At 38.6% G+C, this 25,556-nt stretch overlaps 1 protein-coding gene across 3 annotated transcripts; it reads right to left on the bottom strand.

The window, feature by feature from the left end:
* Positions 1-4,959: 4,959 nt before the first annotated feature.
* On the bottom strand, positions 4,960-24,760 carry LOC110056287 (beta-1,3-galactosyltransferase 6-like). 3 transcript variants are annotated; one of them, XM_089287454.1, is made up of 3 exons: positions 24,529-24,754; positions 7,028-7,360; positions 4,960-6,235 (listed from the first exon to the last, which is right to left on the bottom strand). In XM_089287454.1, exons 2-3 carry the CDS (start codon positions 7,322-7,324, stop codon positions 5,471-5,473), a joined length of 1,062 nt encoding a protein of 353 aa, XP_089143580.1. In that variant the 5' UTR covers positions 7,325-7,360; positions 24,529-24,754; the 3' UTR covers positions 4,960-5,470. The 3 variants fall into 3 exon arrangements, 2 of the variants coding, with proteins under 2 accessions (XP_089143580.1, XP_089143581.1); XM_089287455.1 differs by lacking the exon at positions 24,529-24,754 and adding an exon at positions 20,656-20,862; XR_016206543.1 differs by lacking the exons at positions 4,960-6,235; positions 7,028-7,360 and adding exons at positions 15,782-18,447; positions 19,770-20,314 and having other exon boundaries at positions 24,529-24,760.
* Between the last annotated feature and the right edge of the window lie 796 nt (positions 24,761-25,556).

Here is a 25,556-nt window from a genome sequence, read left to right as displayed (position 1 = left end):
CTTTAAGTTATTTTTGAAATAAGAACCTTTACATTTTACAAGACAGCAATCATTGAACATTGGGATGTGTTTTAAGTTTTTCAATGTTGTTGTCTCATGTTTTGCATTATTTAACCCACATGTGGTACTTCTTTCCTAAAAACGATGTTTTTCTTGATATTCTATTACAAACATGGCACCAATTTGTTGTGAATATTATCGGGTACCCAGGGCTCAAGGCTAACACTACTGCCAACTAGCCACACATTTCAGTTTTGAATAGTAGATTTTGCACTTTCACTAGCCATTGTGACAATCATGATGGAATGGAGTACTGGTCTACTGGATGAAGACAAAATTGAGAATTATCCTGACAAAGTAAAACTGAAGAGAATAGAAACTAATGAAAACAGGGAAACTATGAGTGAATTTCATGGAAATAATTGCCTTAATAAGCATATGATAAATATTTAACTATTAAAGGGAGATAAAAGAAAATGGCAACACTGATAAAAGTACATCAGAGATTGAACATAAGCATATTGAAGAAAAACAGGATTCGTGTTTGTGGGAGTGAAATTTTCTTAGTGATTATTATTAACATTTTAGATGCAACAAGAAATGTCCAAGATTGACCACTCTTATAAAAAAGTCAGTGAAGCTGTGTATGAAAAAGGTTGGCTGGTGCAAGGTTAGTTTTGGCTAGTGACATGAGTCCTGTTAGTAGCCATTACGCCAGTGCACCAAGAGGTTAGTCTTGTCTCCTGGGTACTTTTGAAAATAAGATAACAAATTAACCTTGCCACATTTTAACATCTGTTTTGATAAGCACCTGAAAAATCTACAAGGCAGAGTAGTGCACATGGCAGTTATCAAATGCCCTGATTTCTCTTCAGTTTAGTTGTGTTGCTAGAAGTTAGGCATTCTGTAATTCAAGCAGTTTCTGAGTTTTGTATATCAATGAAAAGGAAGATGAGAAAATAATTTACTTGATACAGGGTGAGGTTTTCTGTTGTGAATTGAGTTGCCAAAATACTTTAAGGGCCATAATCTCCTTTACCCAGCCCACACACATGTAGTATTATACAATTGTCAGTTGCCCAAGTTTAACTGTCACTAGTTCTAGAGCCTCTTGGAAGATGTCTACTCCCATTTGACTTGATTATCTTAAGGGATCTACCCTTTCCAATACAAATGACTGCAATGAATCATGTTGTCCCAGGTCAATTTCTTCAACTATAACATTGTTATCACTGTCCAATGGAGTTGGACCATCAGGATCATCACCATAGTATTCAAAATCATATGACTTTCCATTTGAAAGGGGGTTTTCAGGCTGCATCATATGATTAAGCCACATTTGGTATGGCAACCAGTTTTTTTTCTGTTCTTACATTTTGGTGGTTGAAAGCTTCAGTGAACTGGCAAAGAGCAAGGTTTATCCTTGGTTGAAAAACTAAGTGTAAGGTGGAAAGATGCACTGAATTATCAGTGTCCAGGATGCCTGACAATTCCATACTACAAAAAGTGTAAAAGTACAAGTGGGAAGCACAACGGAAACATCCCTCCACAATCTTTCAATTCGTTGGTTGTGTTGATGGCCCTGCAGTGAAGCTGCCCCTCTTCTCTCTTCTAACCTGCTCCATGGTATCGCACACACCAACGTTTTCAGCACCATGATCTACTCGTACTCTCGAAGGCCAAAATTCTCCGTCTCTCTTAACGGCATCCAGAAAGAATTCAAGAACTGTTTCTGCTTTATTGCTGGCACTACATTTCAAAAACATTATTCTCCGTGAAAATCCGTCTATACAGCCGAATTAATATTTTCCATCGGATCAGAGAGTGATGTCCATCCAGATGCCAAAGCGAATTTACGCACCCCATCTCAAGACAGTATTTTGGGGATCTAATTTTGCTAACCTTTCTCTTATTCTTCTCCGTTGAACCCGTAACCCAATGGACTTAAAGAAACCTGCAATGAAATTATATCCATACTCTTGAATGATTTCGGTTCCTTATCAGGTAAGTTGTTGAAACCCCTCATATCTTCTCAGCCATACTCTGTCAATCTTCTGTGAATTGTCCATCTCCAAACTCCAATCATCTTTGTTATCGTTGTCCAGATGAATCCTAGTCCTCAAAGTTCCTCGAGCACCTCAACAGGAATTTTAAGAAATGGTCTTCCATGATTCCAACTTCTGAGTCAAAGTACTCAAAAATTATTTCCGTTTTATCCAAGATGTCTGCAAGAAACTTAGGAAACTCAACTTCTAACTCTAGTTCTCCTTCGCCCGCCATGTTTTCAGTGCTCTCTAGTGCTCAGTTACTCTCGTTCCTGTTGGCCGCGCTCGGCCCAGGAAGATTGCATCAATATTTGAGGTATTGGATTGAATCAATATTTGAGGTATTGGATTGAATCAATATTTCAGGTATTGGATTGCACCAATATTCGAGGTATTGGACTGAATCAATATTCCAGGTATTGGATTGAATCAATATTTTAGGTATTGGATTGAATCAATATTCCAGGTATTGGATTGAATCAATATTTTAGGTATTGGATTGAATCAATATTTTAGGTATTGGATTGAATCAATATTCCAGGTATTGGATTGAATCGTGAAAATTAAAAGATTGAATTGAACCAAAAATTTTATTTACCATTGGATTGAATGCCTTTTTCTATCTTTAAATAAAACCGTTATTTAAAGGATTAAACATATATTGCAAGGATTTAATTTTGCTACAAACGGCTTGCCATACCCGTTCCAAACGCCGCTCCATTCATGCGCCGAACCTAACTGATGAGTTAAGTACGGCAGAAGAGCGCATATCAAACTTTATGTTTAATCTTTGGTGGACAATGGCTCTGGGATTAACTTGCTTTTGTGGGCATTTTTATTGTTTGCAGCTTTGAGGCTCTCTTGTTACTAGAACAAAAGTTTGAAAGAACCGACGCGTAGCAAATTTGCGAGCGCGAGATTAAGAATCTTCGTTGACGACCAGATGTTGACAATATCACCCTTCTCGGGGTGGGGTAAGTGAAATTTCACTCAGAACAACGACAATTTTACCAGGGGTACGGAAGGGAAAATTTACTTCACGACGCGCGGCCTGTCGAAGTTTCAATATATATACAATGGCTCTGGGATTAACTTCCTTTTGTGGGTATTTTTATTGTTTGCAGCTTTGGGGCTCTTTTGTTTCTAGAACAAAACTTTGAAAGAACCGACGCGTAGCAAATTTCCGAGCGCGAGATTCAAAATCTTCGTTGACGACCAGATGTTGACAATATCACCCTTCTCGGGGTGGGGTAAGGGAAATTTCGCTCAGAACAACGACAATTTTACCAGGGGTACGGAAGGGAAAATTTGCTTTACGACGCCTGGGCTGTGGAAGTTTCAGTATATATACAATGGCTCTGGGATCAACTTCCTTTTGTGGGCATTTTTATTGTTTGCAGCTTTGAGGCTCTTTTGTTTCTAGAACAAAACTTTGAAAGAACCGACGCGTAGCAAATTTCCGAGCGCGAGATTCAAAATCTTCGTTGACCATTACTTTTACGCTATTTATGCTTTGGCGATCGTTTTTTGCAAGAGTCAAGGTTAACCACAGAAAAGTTTATTCTCGCATTTTGGCTAAGGTGTGTGCTGTTGCCATGGCAACGGGGCTGGTTAAAAACGAGCCTTAAAAAATGGTTTTTGCTTATTTAAAAAAATCCAGTCGTTAGATTTTTTTCATCTTTTGCCCACTACGAATTGACATTAAATCCCTTCTGTCAACACTGTTCTAATAAAATTTTGACATAGGCGATTTTCGTAATACGCTGTAAATCGTTTTCACCGCATGTTCTGTATTATTAAAAATTCCGTATGTCAAAATTCAGATTTTTTTGCGATAGATCATTCACGTGGTTTCTGAGCTATTTTTTTGCCAAATTTCTTGAAATTCTAACGACTGGATCGTCAGAAATCCGCAAGTTTCTGCAAAAGCAATCGGTCTCAATTTTTCGAGCAACTGCGCATGCGCTGCATTTAACTGGGTTCTTTCGGTAACAAAGAGAAAGCTGAGAATTGCTGGTTTCTTTGCGTCGTTAACTTTTCTAACATATCTTTGTAATAAAAGACTAAAGCCATCAATACACTGCGTTCAATAATAGAGAAAAAATAGCACAGATAGTGCGGGTGTTGAGTAAATAAGATGATCGCTCTTTGCAATCCTTGTGCGCGCGCTCAATTGCATCAGCAAAAGCGCGTGCGAAAACTGCGTTCGGCCACCTTAAAGGCGAATTTGGTTCGTGTGTACAAGTGAACAAAACCAAAGAGGCAGAAGAAGAAATGGATTCCTGCATAGTTAACTATGATTGCTGTAGGGGAATGTAAGATCATGATCCAGTGCAAAGTGGTAAGGTATACAATCCTAATATCGGGTGATCTAACTGTTTGGTTCCCTTAGGGTTGGGAATTTTGCCATAGGGACCGCTAAGATGGCCGCTCACGAATTAATTTTGGCAAATTTCCACGAAATAAATAGTTTTGTTTGTTAAGTAGAAAAATTTTTACCTTCATGTTTGGAGGACAATTTCAGTTTAATGTTCACAAAAGCGACGTGAGATACGCAAATGAATGCGTACCTTTCACGCACGCGTTTAGGGAGAAGGGATCGCATCAATTTATCAGCAGATTATATACAAAAGAAGGTACCGATGGACAAAAATTGAAGAATATTAAAACGGATTGCGATTTGCGTTTTTGAAAAACTGTTATGCTGAACAGTTTTCAAAGTTAATTTCGTTTGTGTCCTTTAATTATAACATCCATGCAGAAAACATAAAAAAAATTGGATCTTTCTTTTCATTTTAGTTAGACATGCCAATGATAATTATCAAAGTGCTGCGTTGTGTTGGTCAAAATTCGTACAGGGCATGACTGGCTGTCATATCAGGATCTTTGTTGAAAAAGCAGGACTGGGCCAATCTTGTATTAGTGTTACGTTGACTTCGAATTTATTTTATACTGAAAAGCCTTTATGATAAATTCGTTCTGAAGAAATGACTGGTCATCGCAGTTATACGCACAACTTAAGCAGTTGTGAAATTTTTAAATTGTGCATGTGTATAACTGCGATGATCAATCATGTCTTTATATCTTTCTCCGCAGTTCAAATATATTTAAATTCTTTATTGCAGTACACTGTTAGTCAGAATAAAATAAGAAATAAAACCACTTCCCGCGTTAGAAATCTCAAGCTCATAATCTAAATGTTAACTGACTTGAAGAAACTGTGGAAACCCTCGTTTTTGCCGCTTGCGTTCCTTCAGCACTTCTTGTTTTTCTAAACCTTTTTCATCCTTCTTTGATGAAAACAGGAACATTTCAATGTTCTCTATTTCTTCGGAATCACCTTTTGAATTGTCGTCCCCTTCACTCATGGGTATTCGTTTTCTCTGGACCCCCTGTGGGATTTCTGCCCCCTTTACCCGCGGGTATCAGTTTTTCGGCCTAAAATTTTCTCGACTATAGATAGCCGGCATTATTGTTGAATTATTCCAAGTTGGATTTTCTCTACAAGGTCTGGGATCGAAACGAAAGTCTCGTCCAAACACACGGTGGTCAAATCTCGTAGTCTTACAATAAGTTGAAAAGTCGGGAGTAGGCATCGCATCTTTTGGACCATCGTTGTCATTCTTCCCAAATGCCCTCATCTCCTCAACGTAGGTTCCGTGAATCCCAAGATACGAGTCGCACACCTTGGAAATATTTTGAAATTTTGGCAAAAACGAAGCGGGCGGATGATGATGCAGTCTTGGATCATGGAAATACCTTTTGGGCAAGTTTTGCATCCACAGGCCTATTTGCTGATCAGCAAACGGGTGACATAACGTCTTGTTCTCGTCTTGCTCTACAAATTTGTGGATCACATCGTTTGAAAATATCACGAACGCCTCATCCACCCACGTAATACCTGCTTCGCAGTGAAAATGTCCCCAGACTAGATTGCTTGTCGGTCTTAAGGGAAGCTCATTTAGAAGTCTCTTTAAACACACAAAGTAATCGTCATCGACCTTCAGAAGGTACTTGAAATCAAAATTAGCATTCACCCATTTGATTTGATTTAGAAAGCGCAGCCCGAATTCCATGCCTCCACGAAGCGGTTGAAATACCATGTCCTGGAAGTGGTTTCTTTCTTGGAGTAGACTGATACGCTTAGAACGATCCTCAATGATACCATCGGTAACAAAGAAGCATTTCACCTGTTTAAGACAAATTAACTGCGATTAGCAATTTTCTAAAAATGTATTTAGAACACATGTACATCTCTAATTACCTTGGAAAGAAATAATATATCTACTTCAGCTTGCAATTCGTTCAGGAGGGTGTTATTATCAATCATAGCAAGAGTATACTTTCAGCCAGTGAGTAGATGAAGGCCAAAATCAGTTCCAATTTTTCTCACGAAACGGCGACGTGCATTGACTTCGTGTTCTGATTGGTTCATTGTGATTCGCCATTCTGATATCTTTGGGTTTGGTTTTACCACACTTTTCCACCTTAAATGGTGGCTCACAACGGTTTTCAGCATTTTATCAGCACTTTGATGTCATAAGTAAGCTGATGCCATAAAGAAGCTGTTGTTTCGTGCTTCATTCGAGACAGCGAAATAACTGGCCTGGGTTACAGAAAACAGTATTTCTCCCTCTTCAGACGAAACCTCTTTGTTAAGTTGGTTAAAAACGTTTTTCTTTTTGAAGTTTTTAAATTGTTTATTCGAACAATGATTGAAGAGATGTTTCCGTATCTTTTAATCGGACAAACAATCATTATCCCTAAGTAATTTCCGATGCCTCCGCCAATCATAAAAGTCCAAATCTCTTGCTCTGCAAAATTAGGAACCTACGATATCACCTTTCTCAACATTCCCTAAAAATAGGTACCCAAAGGGTACATGTGCGGGATACCTCATTTGAATTAACGGACACGAATCTATGACAGTAGTGTGATATACCACAGGTATCCCACACCAAAATAACTTTTGTTATATTTACCTGGCTTTCTGTGCAATGTCTCCACCATGTGGACCTGATAGCCATTCTTCTGTCGGACTTATGTGGCGCACTGTTGGTAACAACCAATAGATGCAGTCGTTCCTTGCCACTTCCTAAGTCGTTAAAGTTCATCAGTTGAACGAAATCGTCTGGAGGTGTTTCGTTCAGTGAAATAGATGCGTTTCGTAGCAATCGCGGCATGCCTAAATGTGTTACATTATAAACCATCAAAAGTAGAAAGCTTGCGAATCCCAGACTAAACACTGTATATGCGAGGGATTTTATCCCGCACTTCATGATGTGTGGCGCCGGATTGAAATGCAGTTGTTAGATCTAAGAGAAAATTGGTCAAGAAAATAACATCTCGATTAGTCGCGATATATCTTCTTGCTAGTTGGTTAGTTTTAATGTTCGCATGCGGTGACAGTGCCTTTTAGTTGGACTTATAAGGGTAAATGAAGGTGTATGATGGAATATGAAGATAAATAAAGGAGTATGCAAGTAAATGACGACGTATGAAGGTGTATGAAGGAGTATGAAGATAAATAAAGGAGTGTGAAGGTAAATGAATGTGTATGAAGGTAATATAAAGATGTACGGAGCTGCATGAAGGTGTATAATGGAGGGAACCATTTAGCCGAAAATGTCGGAAATTGTGCGAGAAGCATCAAATAGACTGACTGCAACTGGTAAGAAATTTTCGAAAATTTGCGTTAAAATACTATTCTGCATTTTCGGAAATTGAAACCAGATATTTTTGGTTAATTGGAAAAGCGCTTAATATTTTTTTAGTGGCCGTTTGAAATGTTTCTGACACCGGCCTGCTGCTGTCTATGCAGTATGAGGTTTTACAGTCTGTTTGGAAGTTTTAAAGTTTTCAAAAGCTTGGTTCCTTTTCAATCTGCATGTCCTAATTCAACTGAAGATCACGATAGCCAGGACTATTATAGTATTTACTTTCATGATATTTATATGCAAAGGTTTTGTAATGTACAAGCAAGTTAAAATTAACGACACCATTTTCAAGTTCAAAAAGATCAGAAATAAACTGTCAGAAAAATATTAACATATTAAATAATTAATTAATATGCAATGTCACGCAAATGTCCAAACGGTAAATGTTTGGCGACCAAACATCATCAAACATTGTTTGGTCACCAAACATGCTAATGTTGAAGTGACTGGCCAAACGGTTAAAACATGTTTGATCAAACACAGATCAAACTATGGATACAAGCCGCTGAACAAGCGTGGGACGCATGCGCGCGCCAACCATGTTTGAAACGGCTATCCAAACGAACAAAACATCGCCCATCAAACACGAGAACAAAAGAAATGTTTTAAGTTGTTTGATCGAATGTTTGATGGCCTTTGATGACCAAACACGATCAAACACGATCAAACAGCACCAAACAAGGTGGCCAAACGGTAAAATGTTAGGTCACCAAACAATGTTTGATGGTGTTTGGTCGCCAAACATTTCCCGTTTGGACAGGCCCTGAAGTTTATTCGTTCCCTAATTATAGCTGACAAACATGCAAGGTTCCTAACGGTCCATTACAAAATAAGATTAAAACAGTTACCTTATTCGAAACTTACAACAAATACATTAAATAAATAATATAATAGTTGTACTGAAATCAGAGCAAACTTGGTAATTAGAGGTTTTCTAGTTCTCAGTTGAAAGCCTTTCAACCAAAACTTTATGATAAGGAGCAATTAATGACAAGGCAAAATTATTGATGCATGGCCAGTATTGACCTGAAAATAAAGATGATATTGTTGTCATTGTTTGGGGCTCACGACACGCAAACCAAAATTCACTAAACCAATCAACCCTCGTCAATTTGTTGCTAAACGTAATCAGATAAAATAATCCACTGTGATCTGCATTTTGACGCAACCGACATAATGAGACAGGAACTTACATGTAAAAACTATCATTTCCTTTCTAAATCGTGAAGGAAATCCGAGGGAGCAACTACACAGTACAAGGCCACTTTTGAAGGTCCATAGATTTAGTGGCTCGTTTGGCGCGGCAGTGGATAAAAGGACGAAGAATAATGGATGATTAAAAGTGGCCCTGTATTCTCTAGTTTAGCGACTACACAATAAAGGGCCACTTTTCAAGGTGCATAAATGTCTCCTTATTCTGTAGTTTAGCCGAGCAATCAATGACAACGAAAAATCTTTGTTGCGTGGCCAGAAATAATGTAGCATTTATAGGTGGTTTGCAACCATTCCCAAGAGAATCAAATGACAAAGACTGGTGGCCATGTTGGATGACAGGAACAATAAAGCTAACAAGACTTCTTTTGTTAATGGTTATCCAACATGGCGGCAATGACGTCCGTAGCAAACGATCAAAGCGATCAACAAATTCCTCTTATTCATCAAGGAAAACACGCTGAAATCACAGTGACACTAGAAGTTTCTTCCAGCCTTCAATGGTGTTAAATCAGCCGTGTTAAATGTGTTTCAATTTGCCCTGACTTCTCATCAAAATGTCAATTTTCCCTGAGTCGAAATTAAGGTCCCTGACCTTGAAGAAATTTTTTCTTGCCTGAACATTTCCTAACCGGGACTAACCATTTTTTGAGAAGGTTACAAAACGGCACTTAGGTCATTTCGCTGTCGAGTGACATTAAATTTCACTGAACTCTTTGTAAACAAGATTATTTAAATTAGAAACTGCATTATATTTACATTACTGCTGATACAATATGCTACTCAACCACAGTCTTAGAAGCAAGCGAGGCATATCATACGTTATTCAAGATTAGCGAACGGGAAAACCGGCTATCCCACAGCCATGAAGTGAAAGTTGGAAAATGAATTCAGATGGTTAAATACCCGAAATTTTCAACAGCCACACGTACAAAGAACCGTTACTTCCTTTTTAAGCTAGCAAAAAAGGGAAAAGTCCGACCTGGCCGTAAATCAACATTTTCCTTGAACTCTAAATACCGTAAACTCTTGTCAAACCCAAATCCAACACGATACCGCGCTGGACACTACAGTAGCTAACTTTCTGTCGTGCAGGCATTGTTAATCTTAGTGACGGAGTAACTGATGAAGATGAAGCCGCCGCTGCGGGGGGCTTCAAAGATCTTCAGGCAGTATGTTCAGATCTGTTTCGTCGCGGTGGACACTCAACTCAACGTCGATTTACAATCTTATTAACGCAGTCGACAACTTTCGCGAATACCTCAACCACACCACGAATTTTAAACGATGTTAGACACGAAGTTCTACGAGAAACATCATTTCCTTTCATATAATTTTAAGCACTTTTGGAATGTTGATCATAACTAACCTATACCTAAAGTTCACTTCCTCTGAAAAGTATGTTCGCAATCGACATAACATTGGAGAAATCAGTTGTTTCACTCATTAATATTGTGAGGTTCCTTGTTTAGGTAGTCTCGTCGATGAGAAGGGCTTTTGACAGTCAATAGAAGATAGCTCGTTAGTTATATGGCAACATACTCTGCGATACAGAGATTCTCGTTCGGTGTAGGTAGGTAGGTAGGTAAAACTTTATTTATGCAGGGTGGCCCATTCAGCACAGTGGCTGGTATCCAGAGGGGCCCTGCTAAATACAATTTCTAAAAATATAAAATGTCTAATAGTTTAAAATAGTTATAAAAATAGAGTTAAAAAAAAACTAATGTCTAGTAGTTGAAATAGTTATATAAAAAGAGTTTAAAAAATTGAAACGAGTTACAAGCATGAACTGTTAGGGAAAAAAATAGATATCATAAATTAGATGCTATAAATAACATGGGCTTTAACAAGATTTTTAAAAGAGGAGAGTGATACAGCTTGTTGGATTTTACAAGGTAGTGAATTAAAAAGGGCTGTGCCAGAAAATCTAAAAGTACGTTTGCCAAGGCTAAGTTTGGGTTTGGGTAGATGGAGGTCAGCCTTCCTTCGAGTGTTGTAACCATGTACATTGTAGTTCCTAATGAAATAGTTACTTAAATACTGAGGAACTAAGTTATGCAAACATTTAAAAACTAAAACACATTTGTGGATTTTACGGTTGGTTTCTAAGTCAGTCCACCCTAAAACATTAAAAGTATCTCTAGAAGAGTCACGCTTGAGAATGATACGGGCAGCACGGTTTTGCAACCGCTGCAGACACTGAGCAGAAAAAGAAGCGAATCTCTGTCTCGCAGGATAATGGAAATAAAGTTTGGCGAAACGTTCAGAAAAGGTTCGCAATTGTTGACAGTTAAGTCATTTGGCTCGCCTTCAGCGCTGATTGCAATCGGTTATCTTCATATTTTCCGACGAAAAACCAGTGAAAATTTTTATCATATATTCTGTGGTTACACTAAAGTAAGACAAACGCAAAATTGTGGCCGAACAATAATTTTGCATAATTTTAAACCGCTTTCATTATCCCCTTCACCTTATCATGAATAAACTACAGCCATGCTTAATGAAACGTTCTCATTCTCGACATAGCATCGAAGATACTGCACACGGATTAGAGGCTTATATTGATTTGTTTCTTACTAAAACTTGTTGCTCAAACAATCCCACCGAGAACGGGTGTTTCAAATACAGTAACTCTTGATTAGCAATAGTCTTTGTCAAACATTTAAGAATGGCAGCCCTTCGTTCCGCCATAGTGGCTCGCCTTCAAAGCCGACCAAAACCGACTATCTTAGCAATTTTCAAAGAAAAAGACAATCTTATTAACGCAGTCGACACAACTTTCGCGAATACCCCAACCACACCACGAATTTTAAACGAGGCTAGTCACGAAGCTCTACGAGAAACATTAGTTCCTTTCATATAATTTTAAGCACCTTAAGAATTATCATCATAACTAACCTATACCTAAAGTTCACTTCCCTTGAAAAGTATGTTCGCAATCGACATAACATTGGAGAAATCAGTTGTTTCACTCATTACTATTGTGAGGTTCCTTCAAACAGCTTCTTCTACGCTCAAAATTGGGCAGAAAGGAGCAACCTTAAAATTCCTAATTTTTCTCCTAAACTTCTTGTTTAGGTAGGCTCGTCGATGAGAAGGGTGTTTTGACAGTCAATAGAAGATAGCTCGTTAGTTATATGGCAATATACTCTGCGAGACAGAATTTCCCTTCTCTTTCTGCTCAGTGAGAGTTCACCGAGCTGAAAGAGACGGGAAATTCTGTCTCGCAGCTCGCAGGGTAATGGCAATAACGTTTGGCGAAACTTTCATAGAAGGTTCGCAAATATGGTTGACAATTAAGTCGTTTGGTTCGCCTTCAGAGCCCATCTAAATCGGCTTTCTTCATAGTTTCCAACGAAAAACTAGTGAAACAGTTTAATAGTCTATTCTGTGGTTACACTAAAGCCCTGTAAGACTTAAACGCAAACTTTCGGCCGAACAATAATTTTGCTCAATTTTAAACCACCTTATCATGAATAAACTATCCAGCCATGCTTAATGAAACGTTCTCATTCTCGACATAGCATCGAAGATGTTGCACTCGGATTAGAGACTTATATTGATTTGTTTCTTACTAAAACTTATTGCTCAAACAATCCCATCGATAACGGGTGTTTCAAATACAGTAACTCTTGATTAGCAATAGTCTTTGTGAAACATTTATGAATGGCAGCCCTTCGTTCCGCCATATTGGCTCCCTTCGAAGCCGACCAAAACCGACCATCTTGACTATTTTCAAAGAAAAATACAATGGATTCTAAAACGTTGATTTGGTAGTTTGTAACTTAACTACAAAATTCCACTCAAATCGTATTAATGCGTTTTAATGTCTTACCCCATTTTTTATATCGACTTGCCTATCATGGGTAAACCTTGTTAATGCTAAGAAAGTCTTAGGATAAATGCAACCTTAGACGGACACATGAATCCATGAGAAGACGCACACGGCTTGTACTGTAAGTATCCCGGAGAGCTCCATACAATTCCTTATACTTTTAGTACAAGAAATTGTTGAGCATTATCTTAGGGCGCTCCAGGTTTCTTCACCCTATGATACCAACGAGGTGTTATAATCTGTTACGCCGACGATCGTCTGTCAGAAAAATATTAATTTTTGAAAGTAAACCAGAGACGAACAGCGGCGCACACCGGCTTACATGTGTCAACGAGCAATTAAATGCAGTGTGCTGTGTGAGTCATTCCTGACGCTCTACACTCTGGAATAAAAGCATTATTAGATCATGTCCAAAAGAACGTGAGCAGTGGGGAAAGACATGGAAGGAAAAAAGACGTGAGAGAGGAAGGGCAATGAATGTTGAAACTACAGCGAGGGCGGAAATCCTGATAAAACAAGTATTCGCGCTAATGATGTACGAATTACCAGAATTTAATGCACAACACGAAATCATCCTCTCCTTCTCTACTCAAACCAAGATTTACGATCTGAACTAAAAGATAACCAGGAGCCTACAAACGCATGCTCAAGTAAAGAGACGCGCAAGGGCCGACTAACATTTCTTGCTTACTCCATCAAAGTCATCACGATCAACGCTGAGCTTGCATTGAGATGCTTGTCCGGAAGTAAAGGGACGTTTGATTCATCAATCTAAAACAGATCTTGGAATTAAGCCGAAATGATCTGGGAGCGAACTAAACTTAACAATTTTCTAAAAAATAACGCATCACACTCTTTCTTTTTTTCATAAGAATACTGGTTTTCCGGCCCCGCAGGCTGAATACTCCTATTTTTCTGCTGATTTTAGGCTGAAAATATTATTGTAATATTCTTAACTTATGACATTTACGTATCAATTACAAGTGCTCCATTGCTGTTCATTGCAATCAGTACGGTCAAAATGTCATGTCATACGACAAGAAAGAATTTATCATGAAAAATTTTGCGGTTTAGCTCATGTCTTTTGCATTGTACATATTTTTTACTGCGCAAACACGTTACATGTACCGCTCATCATTAAACATTTGGCTATCGCTAGTGAAGAGTGTTTCGTTTGTTGGCTAGTTTTGCCGTTTAGAGAAAGGAATAATTTTATACAGTTAAGTAAAAACATCATTGTATTGTTTTCACAGATTTTCAACGCATGAAATTGTATTATTTTCACAATTTCAGCCTAAGGTTTATTCTTAAAATATTCTTTAAATTTCGCAAATTTCAGCCTCGATATTCTTATAAAATATATTCTTTAAAAAAGAAAGAGTGTATATGCACTACTTGATGAATTTCATTTATAGTCACAAACACCTTTATCTTGATTGTAAATAAATAATCTCTCATTTATCTGTAAATTTATCTTTATTTGAGTCTCCACAATTAGTTATCTAAGCTTAATACTCCGAACAGTCTTTTTGCCCTCCGCCATTGAGAAGAAATGTCACACAATTACATAGCCGTGGGGAAAGTTAGGGCCCGGGGTGAGGAATCACTTAGTACACAAAGCAAAGTTTGTCAGTGCTTTAAGTGACCTCGCACGGCTACCAATGACTTCAAGGTGTTCGCACGCGCTGCGAAAACAGACCTTAAAATTTCGAAAGTAACGACCGAGTGTGGTGAACCCCTCCCACATCCCCAGAAAATAGTGGAATCAAGGATCAAAAGTATAATTTATTCTTCCTATCAATTAAGAGCGGCAAACTGATGACGATACAACAAGGGAAGGTACAGTGTAACGCATACTATGAACATTAAGAAACGTCATGTTGCGCAGTGTTAAAACAAAACCCGTAATATTTTTCTCAAGTAACAGGAACTAACAGAAACTTTTCTTCAAATTATAATTACTTCAATCAACAACTTCGTCACATTACTAAAAGGAGGGCGTTAAAAGGAACGTTTCTTGAAATCAAAATTGAAAACTTAACCAGCACACCGAGATATATTTAAGGGCCTGTTTACAGGGAGAGAGGTCTACTCTAGCAAGCGTGTTAACCCTAGCGTGAGGGCAAAAGATAGCCCGGGTTTACAAGCAAAATTTTGGTGTAACCCTACAACCCGAGCGCGGGACAACTTAATGCGCGGTTACACTCGAAGGGTCTGGAAACAAGTAGAAAGTTAACCCAGGTAGGCGGGTTAACCCTACCTGAAGTGTTTACAAGGGAAAAAGTTAGCCCGCCTGCCAGGGTAACCCTAGCACGCAGATAGGGTAAACCGCCTACTCGTTTAACCCTAGCTAGCTGCCTTGTAAAGACGACGAAGAAAACAAGAGAAAATGTGTGAGTGCTAAGGTAACCCTCTCTCCTTGTAAAGAGGCCCTAAGAATGGTCTACCTGATGAAGAGCCCACCCAAAAGGCAGCAACCACGACAGCGACATAAATTTGAACTGGAACACGAAGGATTTCATCTCATGTTTTAAAAAACTGTTTTCACGAGTTTAATACACCCATAGAGAAATACATGCTGCCCTGTTCCCATACCTTTTGGAAAAAGCCCCAAGGTAGCAGCGAGTTTCGTCTAACTTAAGTAGAAAAAGAATCGCCTTTGAACACAGCCTCAAAGTTACTTAGCCTCAGATGTAATGAAGGATCGGCTGTACAGTGGCGCGAGTGGTGTGTAATTCTTATGAAAAATGCTAAAAGCTGCCTCTAAGACCGTGGGTTTTTATCAGAGTCAGAGCAGCTCAAAGACCGTCTTTGAGACCTTGCCTTGCCGATTTTGAGACAGTTAAAATTCTAACAAAGCACCTCAGTGCTTAAAATAACGCGCAGAGATCCACTTGTTTTTCAATTGTTTGTTTGTCTTTGCTGGGCGTAATTTACTCAAGGCCTTTAACTTGACAGAATTTACCCATTAATGGACAACAACAACAACAATCTTTTATTTAAACATGACTTTTGTTTAAAGCTAGACTGTTCAGAGCCCTCTATTTTCTGGTATAATGATCATCCTTATGGCTTTTTTATAGCTTTTTAAAAATTTATCATTACCATTATTGTTGTACATGTAGTATTTGCCATTACAATTTGCCATTACATTGTAATAAAAAAAATATAAATATTTTTTTTCGATTGGTTGTGTAACGATATGATGATGATGGTTTATTCGCCACTTTACATTAGCTTTAATAGACTATAATACGACCTCATTTTCTGCATTCATTAGATAAGTTGTTTTTGAGTATAACTTTTTTCAGTACGTGACTTCAGTGTTATGGCTGTTAAAAACTTAAGAGAAGGGGTCAACATTTCACGATGAAATATTCAATAAGAGTAATAAATATCAGTATACTTGCTTGTCATACGCACTGATATAAATATTTCACGGTTACAGTTTACTACCTTTACGTGAGACAAATTGATATTGTAACAGCTGGACAATGTTATTGCTGGCATGACATTAGAATATCTCAGTTACACTACACTCATGGGTGTGCCACCTAAAGTGTAGCCTAATAATGTTATTGCTGGCATGACATTAGAATCTCTCGCTTACACTACACTCATGGGTGTGCCACCTAAAGTGTAGCCTATTAATGTTACTGCTGGCATGTCATTAGAATCTCTTGGTTACACTACACTCATGGGTGTGCCACCTAAAGTGTAGCCTATTAAAGTTATTGCTGGCATGACATTAGAATCTCTTGGTTACACTACACTCATGGGTGTGTCACCTAAAGTGTAGCCTATTAATGTTATTGCTGGCATGACATTAGAATCTCTTCGTTACACTACACTCATGGGTGTGTCACCTAAAGTGTAGCCTATAAATGTTATTGCTGGCATGAAATTAGAATCTCTTGGTTACACTACACTCATGGGTGTGCCACCTAAAGTGTAGCCTATTAAAGTTATTGCTGGCATGACATTAGAATCTCTTGGTTACACTACACTCATGGGTGTGTCACCTAAAGTGTAGCCTATTAATGTTATTGCTGGCATGACATTAGAATCTCTTCGTTACACTACACTCATGGGTGTGTCACCTAAAGTGTAGCCTATAAATGTTATTGCTGGCATGAAATTAGAATCTCTTGGTTACACTACACTCATGGGTGTGCCACCTAAAGTGTAGCCTATTAAAGTTATTGCTGGCATGACATTAGAATCTCTCGGTTACACTACACTCATGGGTGTGCCACCTAAAGTGTAGCTGAACAATGTTATTGCTGGCATGACATTAGAATCTCTTGGTTACACTACACTCATGGGTGTGCCACCTAAAGTGTAGCCTAATAACCTTATTGCTGGCATGACATTAGAATCTCTTGGTTACACTACACTCATGGGTGTGCCACCTAAAGTGTAGCCTAATAACGTTATTGCTGGCATGACATTAGAATCTCTTGGTTACACTACACTCATGGGTGTGTCACCTAAAGTGTAGCCTAACAATGTTATTGCTGGCATGACATTAGAATCTCCTGGTTACACTACACTCATGGGTGTGCCACCTAAAGTGTAGCCTATTAATGTTATTGCTGGCATGACAATAGAATCTCTTCGTTACACTACGCTCATGGGTGTGCCACCTAAAGTGTAGCCTAATAATGTTATTGCTGGCATGACACTAGAATCTCTTGGTTACACTACGCTCATGGGTGTGCCACCTAAAGTGTAGCCTAATAATGTTATTGCTGGCATGACATTAGAATCTCTCGGTTACACTACACTCATGGGTGTGCCACCTAAAGTGTAGCCTAATAACCTTATTGCTGGCATGACATTAGAATCTCTTGGTTACACTACGCTCATGGGTGTGCCACCTAAAGTGCAGCCTATTAATGTTACTGCTGGCATGACATTAGAATCTCTTGGTTACACTACACTCATGGGTGTGCCACCTAAAGTGTAGCCTATTAATGTTACTGCTGGCATGACATTAGAATCTCTCGCTTACACTACACTCATGGGTGTGCCACCTAAAGTGTAGCCTATTAATGTTACTGCTGGCATGACATTAGAATCTCTTGGTTACACTACACTCATGGGTGTGCCACCTAAAGTGTAGCCTATTAATGTTACTGCTGGCATGACATTAGAATCTCTCGCTTACACTACACTCATGGGTGTGCCACCTAAAGTGTAGCCTAATAATGTTATTGCTGGCATGACATTAGACTCTCTTGGTTACACTATACTCATGGGTGTGCCACCTAAAGTGTAGCCTATTAATGTTATTGCTGGCATGACATTATAATCTCTCGGTTACACTACACTTCTGGGTGTGCCACCTTAAAGTGTAGCCTGATAATGTTATTGCCACCTTAAAAACATTATTATTTAATTTTTTCTATTTTGGTTGTTTTTTGGTTATCTTTTGGTCATCATCTTAATTCAACTTACAATGTTTTTATTAGAGCACATGTGTACATGAAGACAGGACTGATAGATAGTTACTCCATTTTAAATCAGATTTTTTGCTGTGTTTAAATCTGTGTAAGGTCCTCTACAGCTTTTCCATGAAAAGTGCTTCACATGAATGCCTTCAATTTTGTTAGGAATTTCCTGTTCAGCTGGACACCTATAAATGTATTAAGATGTCTGCCAGTTAGCAACCACATAGCAAATTGAATAGTGTGAATAATACTATACATTAACACATAACCATTATTGTCCATTTTTGACGCCTAACTCAACAGACTTATTAAGTTTATGGTTAGTGATAAACCAATCATAATATGGGCTGCTGATAAAAATCAATTATAACATTTGAGTAAGTGCTGCATTATTATATATAGAATATTGTCTGTTTTTAACCTGGTAAAAAGTGGCGAGATCAAATCCAAAGGAACCCCAGAAAACATAATTATGAAAGAGAGATTTTCATGGTTTTTTCACGCTATTTAAATTTGGGAGGGCAAACAGGGCAAAAACTGCAGTAAATGTATGGGGAAAATAGAGAATCTTACGACTAACAACCTGAAATATTTTTCAGTAAATTAAAAACAAAGGTTAGAAGGTAAAACAATTTGTAGATCATATGATAAGTGGGAAGTTGCCTCGCTAGAAAAGCCATAATTAAGTTTTTCATTTATCAATAGTCTGAAAAATAGTGTGAGTTGCAATTCGCAAGAAAATTTAGAAACATTTGTATACAAAATTTAAAAGTGCCTATCCTTGCCTCACAGGAAATCTATTTTCATCACATTTGACTAAGGAAACCCTTTAGATCTGCTGTGTATCTGTTCCTTGCAACACATAAAACATTCAGGAAGTCAATGACTCTCAACTTATTAGGCAGCAAACTTTAAACTTTTCCCGTACATTTACTGCAATTTTTAGTGTTTGCCCCTCAAATTAAACAAGGAGGCCTCTTAACATGATCATTGTCTTCCTCAACATGATTTATTTTAGGGAACCAACCACATTGATTATTTTCATCAGGAGACTAAAATCTTGGACAGAATAAAATGAGAAATAAAACCACCTATCCACCCGAATCAATGATAAATTCGCATTTTTCCATCATTAAAATGGGGGGAGTGGTGGTCTTAATTTTTCATTTATTTTGCCCTTGATTGCACTCAATATAACAATTTCTAAAATGACTGTCATTGCGGTCCACGATACCATCCCGTCCTTTCAATCAAAAGAAAATACATGTTAGCTGACCAAAGCTGACCTCTGACCCTACTCCAGCAAAATCAACCCAGGCCCCCCATTGGCAAAAAAGTAACTTAGGTGCCTCAAGCGGGAAAATAAACTGAATTTGAGCTCTCGAAAACACAAGGTCAGCATTGGTCATGTTGTAACGGCCTTTGCCAATCAAAGTGCCACTAAAAGTGAAGTTATTATGGTATTTCCCCTCCAGCTAAACTCAAAAAACATTGTTCGCAAACTTACCCCTGTTCTTGACCATGTCCTTTTCGAACTGTGAGCAAATTAAATCCAGGTCTTTCAGGGTATTCTTTTGAAGTGCGCTCTTGGCAAGATGTTGGCATGACAACATGGCCAGCAAACCAAATGAAGAAGCCACCACTTTAATTCCAAAGCTTTGCCACGATAACTGGAGCAATCGGCAAGGCAGGATCCAATTTCCACTCGTGCAAATTCTTCTGAAAACTTGCTACCACCGCTCTTTTCTTAAAAAAAATCTTTATCGGACTTATGATGCAATCACGTTCGTTTAGGACACACCGAGTTTTTTTCGAAGCAAGATCTGGATTGATGCCGCGAGCGAAGAGATAAAATCCCTTCCTTGGCACAGTCTTCGATTGAAGGTCAACCGTGAACTCGCTTTCAGGTCGAGGCTGCAGGTCACGAGGTGAAATGTAAAACCTGTTTCTCCGTCACGCGAAACCATGCTTAGTTAAAATAACAACACTTTCCAGATGCCGAAGATACGTGAGATGACAGTCGCTGAAACCGCTTTAACAAGATTATAACATCTGCAACAACCGCAAAACAAAAATCTCTGCGGGAGGAGATACTTACAGTAGACATCAATTGTGTCTTCTCATGTATGGGGTAAGACACATAACTGCTAAACAAAGTTTCGTCTGTAACAGCTCGGATAGTTGCAGCTCCGTGCGGAAAAAAATGGAGCAGGGCGAAATGATTTTCTCCATACAATTCGCGCAGCTATTAATCAGGACTGACAAACAAACTAATACTCAATACTCTAGAAATATGTAGAAAACACTACATTGATCCTTATGTCGTTCTGACATAACCAAAGTCACCTGATGTACATATGTTTGCTAGAAGTGTTACTACTCGTGTCCCCTACCTGGAAAAATTGTCTGAGCCTCAATTTTTCTGAAAGAAACCACGTGATGCCAGTCAAAGGAGTAAAAATGAGTTCTGAGACTGTGGTCACGCTAACGAAGTTCCATTTCATGTCAGTTCTAAACAAGTAATATCCTATCGGCCAAACCAGCTAAGCTCACGTTTTGCTTCACTGTTCCTCAATGGGATTATGCTCAAGACGAAAATTTAGTGCATAAATTACATTTAGGGACATGTACCACCTTTGTTTTGACACTTAGTTTAGCCAGAGGGTCTTCTTAAAATTGAAGTTCAAGTCCACTCCTTGTTTGCGACTTGTTACGTGTTACCAGCTGATTTAAGGCCTGTTCCAAACGACGCTCCATTCATGCGCCGAACCTAACTGATGAGTTAAGTACGGCAGAAGAGCGCTGAGTCAAAGTTTGAATCAGTTTGGTGCGGCACGTTAGGTTTGGTGTGGCAAACAACATTGAATTCGGCAGGGTCTGTCGCACTATGCGACGTTGGAGCCGTAGCTGATTCATACGGTGTTCTCCTCATGTGTCAAACCTAATGCATAAATTACTGTACTTTATTTTTCATATAATGGGACTCGTGATTGGCTCAAAATTGAGTGGCGTGACCAGTCATGCATGAAGCTCAAAGTCGTCGCTAAAAATAAAGACAACAAAATACCAGTATGCCTTCGATTTATGAGAAGCGGGACTGTGTAAGCGAGTTTCTTTAGCGCAAATTCATGTTTTGCTTTTTCTTCGTGATAATAGCCCAGCTTATTAGATTTCCCTTTAACAAGTCGATTTAACCGGGAGAAAACCTGTCTAAATACAAACACTGAACATTGAGTTTGCATTTGCTTTCCTAACTAACTGAGATCACAGAGACCGGTACCCTAGAAGTTTCTTCCAGCCTTCAATGGTGTTAAATCAGCCGTGTTAAATGTGTTTCAATTTGCCCTGACTTCCCATCAAAATGTCAATTTTCCCTGAGTCCAAATTAAGGTCCCTGACGTTGAAGAAATTTTTTCTTCCCTGAACATTTCCTAACTGGGACTAACCATTTTTTGAGAAGGTTACAAAATGGGACTTAGGGCATTTCGCTGTCAAGTGATATTAAATTTCACTGAACTCTTTGTAAACTAGATTATTTAAATTAGAAAATGCATTATATTTACATTACTGCTGATACAATATGCTACTCAACCTCTTAAGACACAGACTTAGAAGCAAGCGAGGCATATCATACGTTATTCAAGATTAGCGAACGGGAAAACCGGCTATGCCACAGCCATGAAGCGAAAGTTGGAAAATGAATTCAGATGGTTAAATACCCGAAATTTTGAACAGCCACACTTACAGAGAACCGTTACTTCCTTTTTAAGCTAGCAAAACAGGGAAAAGTCCGACCTGGCCGTAAATCAACATTTTCCTTGAACTCTAAATACCGTAAACTCTTGTCAAACCCAAATCCAACACGATACCGCGCTGGACACTACAGTAGCTAACTTTCTGTCGTGCAGGCATTGTTAATCTTAGTGACGGAGTAACTGATGAAGATGAAACCGCCGCTGCTGGGGGCTTCAAAGATCTTCAGGCAGTATGTTCAGATCTGTTTCGTCGCGGTGGACACTCAACTCAACGTCGATTTACAATCTTATTAACGCAGTCGACACAACTTTCGCGAATACCTCAACCACACCACGAATTTTAAACGAGGCTAGACACGAAGTTCTATGACAAACATCATTTCCTTTCATATAATTTTAAGCACTTTTGGAATTTTGATCACAACTAACCTATACCAAAAGTTCACTTCCTCTGAAAAGTATGTTCGCAATCGACATAACATTGGAGAAATCAGTTGTTTCACTCATTAATATTGTGAGGTTCCTTCAAGCAGCCTCCTCTATGCTCAAAATTAGGTGGAAAGGAGCAACCTTAAAATTCCTAATTTTCTACTTAAACTTCTTGTTTAGGTAGTCTCGTCGATGAGAAGGGCTTTTGACAGTCAATAGAAGATAGCTCGTTAGTTATATGGCAACATACTCGGCAATACAGAGATTCTCGTTCGGTGAGCTCTCACTGAGAAGAAAAAGAAGTGACTCTCTGTCTCGCAGGATAATGGAAATAAAGTTTGGCGAAACGTTCAGAAAAGGTTCGCAATTGTTGACAGTTAAGGTGGCCGAACACAGTTTTCAAGAGCCTCTGCCTAATTCACCATTACTTTAAAGCTATTTATGCTTTGGCGCCCGTTTTTTGCAAGAGTCAAGGTTAACCACAGAAGGGTTTATTCTCACATTTTGGCTAAGGTGAATGCTGTTGCTATGGGAACGGGGCTAGTTAAAAACAAGGCTTAAAAAATGGTTTTTGTTTATTTAAAAAAAATTCAGTCATTAGATTTTTTTCATCATTTGCCCACTCTGAATTGACATTAAATCCCTTCTGTCAACACTGTTCTAATAAAATTTTGACATAGGCGACTTTCGTAATTCGCTGTAAATCGTTTTCACTCCATGTTCTGTATTATTAAAAATTCCGTATGTCAAAATTCAGATTTTTTGCGATAGATCATTCAAGTGGTTTCTGAATTATTTTTTTGCCAAATTTCTTGAAATTCTATCGACTGGATCGTTAGAAATCGGCAAGTTTTTGCAAAAGCAATCGGTCTCAATTTTTTGAGCAACTGCGCATGCGCTGCATTTAACTGGGTTCTTTCGGTAACAAAGAAAAAGCTGAGAATTGCTGGGTTCTTTGCGTTGTTACCTTTTCTAACATAGCTTTGTAATAAAAGACTAAAGGCATCAATACACTGCGTTCAATAATGGAGAAAAATAGCGCATATAGTGCGGGTGTTGAGTAAATAAAATGATCGCTCTATTGAAGGCATGTTTGTTTTTCAATCCTTGTGCGCGCGCTGAATTGCATCAGCAAAAGCGCGCGCGAAAACTGTGTTCGGCCACCTTAAGTCGTTTGGCTCACCTTAAACGCTGATTGCAATCGGTTATCTTCATATTTTCCGACGAAAAACTAGTGAAAATTTTTATCATATATTCTGTGGTTACACTAAAGTAACACAAACACAAAATTGTGGCCGAACAATAATTTTGCATAATTTTAAACCGCTTTCATTATCCCCTTCACCTTATCATGAATAAACTACAGCCATGCTTAATGAAACGTTCTCATTCTCAACATAGCATCGAAGATACTGCACACGGATTAGAGACTTATATTGATTTGTTTCTTACTAAAACTTGTTGCTCAAACAATCCCATCGAGAACGGGTGTTTCAAATACAGTAACTCTTGATTAGCAATAGTCTTTGTGAAACATTTATGAATGGCAGCCCTTCGTTCCGCCATATTGGCTCCCTTCGAAGCCGACCAAAACCGACCATCTTGACTATTTTCAAAGAAAAATACAATGGATTCTAAAACGTTGATTTGGTAAATTGTAACTTAACTACAAAATTCCACTCAAATCGTATTAATGCGTTTTAATGTCTCACCCCATTTTAAATTTTTATATCGACTTGCCTATCATGGGTAAACCTTGTTAATGCTAAGAAAGTATTAGGATAAATGCAACTTTAGGCGGACACATGAATCTTATGGGGTAAGACACATAACTGCTAAACAGAGTTTCGTCTGTAACAGCTCGGATAGTTGCAGCTCCGTGCGGAAAAAAAATGGAGCAGGGCGAAATGATTTTCTCCATACAATTCGCGCAGCTATTAATCAGGACTGACAAACAAACTAATACTCAATACTCTAGAAACATGTAGAAAACACTACACTGATCCTTATGCCGCTCTGACATGACCAAAGTCACCTGATGTACATATGTTTGCTAGAAGTGTCACTACTCGTGTCCCCTACCTGGAGAAATTGTCTGAGCCTCAATTTTCCTGAAAGAAACCACGTGATGCCAGTCAAAGGAGTAAAAATGAGTTCTGAGACTGTGGTCACGCTAACGAAGTTCCACTTCTTGTCAATTCTAAACAAATAATATCCTGTCGGCCAACGGCCAGCGAAGCTCACGTTCTGCGACGTTGGAGCGGCAGCTGATTCATATGGCGTTCTCCTCATGTGTCGAACCTAATGCATAAATTATTGTAATTTAGTTTTCATATAACGGGACTCGTGATTGGCTCAAAATTGAGTGGCGTGACCAGTCATGCATGAAGCTCAAAGTCGTCGCTAACACGGCACTATGGTTGGCGAAATGGTGCAAAATTCACAAAGTTTATATTCATTCACATTTAATGTTGTTATTATTATTCACGAATATATTTATTCACATTCAACAACTAAATTTATATTCAAGAAATATACTAATTCACATTTAACGACGTATTTCGTATTCACGAATATATTTACTCACATTTACGGGATGTATTCATTCACATTCAACGGTTTATATTCATTCACATTCACGATCGAAATATTGGTTCAACATGGTGCAATATTCATTCAACATTTTCTGCGCACCGCCTTCGCGCATCATTAGGTCCCAGCTCACGCTCTATAATTTCTGAACGCAATATGGCGGACGAAGGAAGCCTTACTATATGAAGGGGTAGAACAAAGACCAAAGACCCCAAACACATATGTTACATTGGCAGGAACTTTCGATCTCCTACAAGCGTGCGAACGGGAATGGAACACCGCGGAAGTGGGATTGAGAGAGAACATCCAAATAAGGCTCGAGTGTAGCTCTCCAGCAATTACTACCTTTCGTCAGTATCATAGGGCAGCACTGAATGAAATACTGGGAAATATATTTCTTTTGCATGGAGAATGGATACGACACGACTCATCAAACTGCACAAACCTTGCAGTGTATCCTGTGACCAGTCCTGAGGTCTTCCGAACTCGATATTCAATATCGGAGGTAGTTCTTGGAG

Source organism: Orbicella faveolata, unplaced genomic scaffold (genome assembly GCF_042242905.1).
Source record: "Orbicella faveolata isolate gen_17 unplaced genomic scaffold, um_ofav_v1 contig_14, whole genome shotgun sequence".
In the NCBI taxonomy this organism is placed as follows: domain Eukaryota; kingdom Metazoa; phylum Cnidaria; class Anthozoa; order Scleractinia; family Merulinidae; genus Orbicella; species Orbicella faveolata.
The sequence above is the reverse complement of the archived record's forward strand: the minus strand, read 5'-3'. Positions and strand labels throughout refer to the sequence as shown.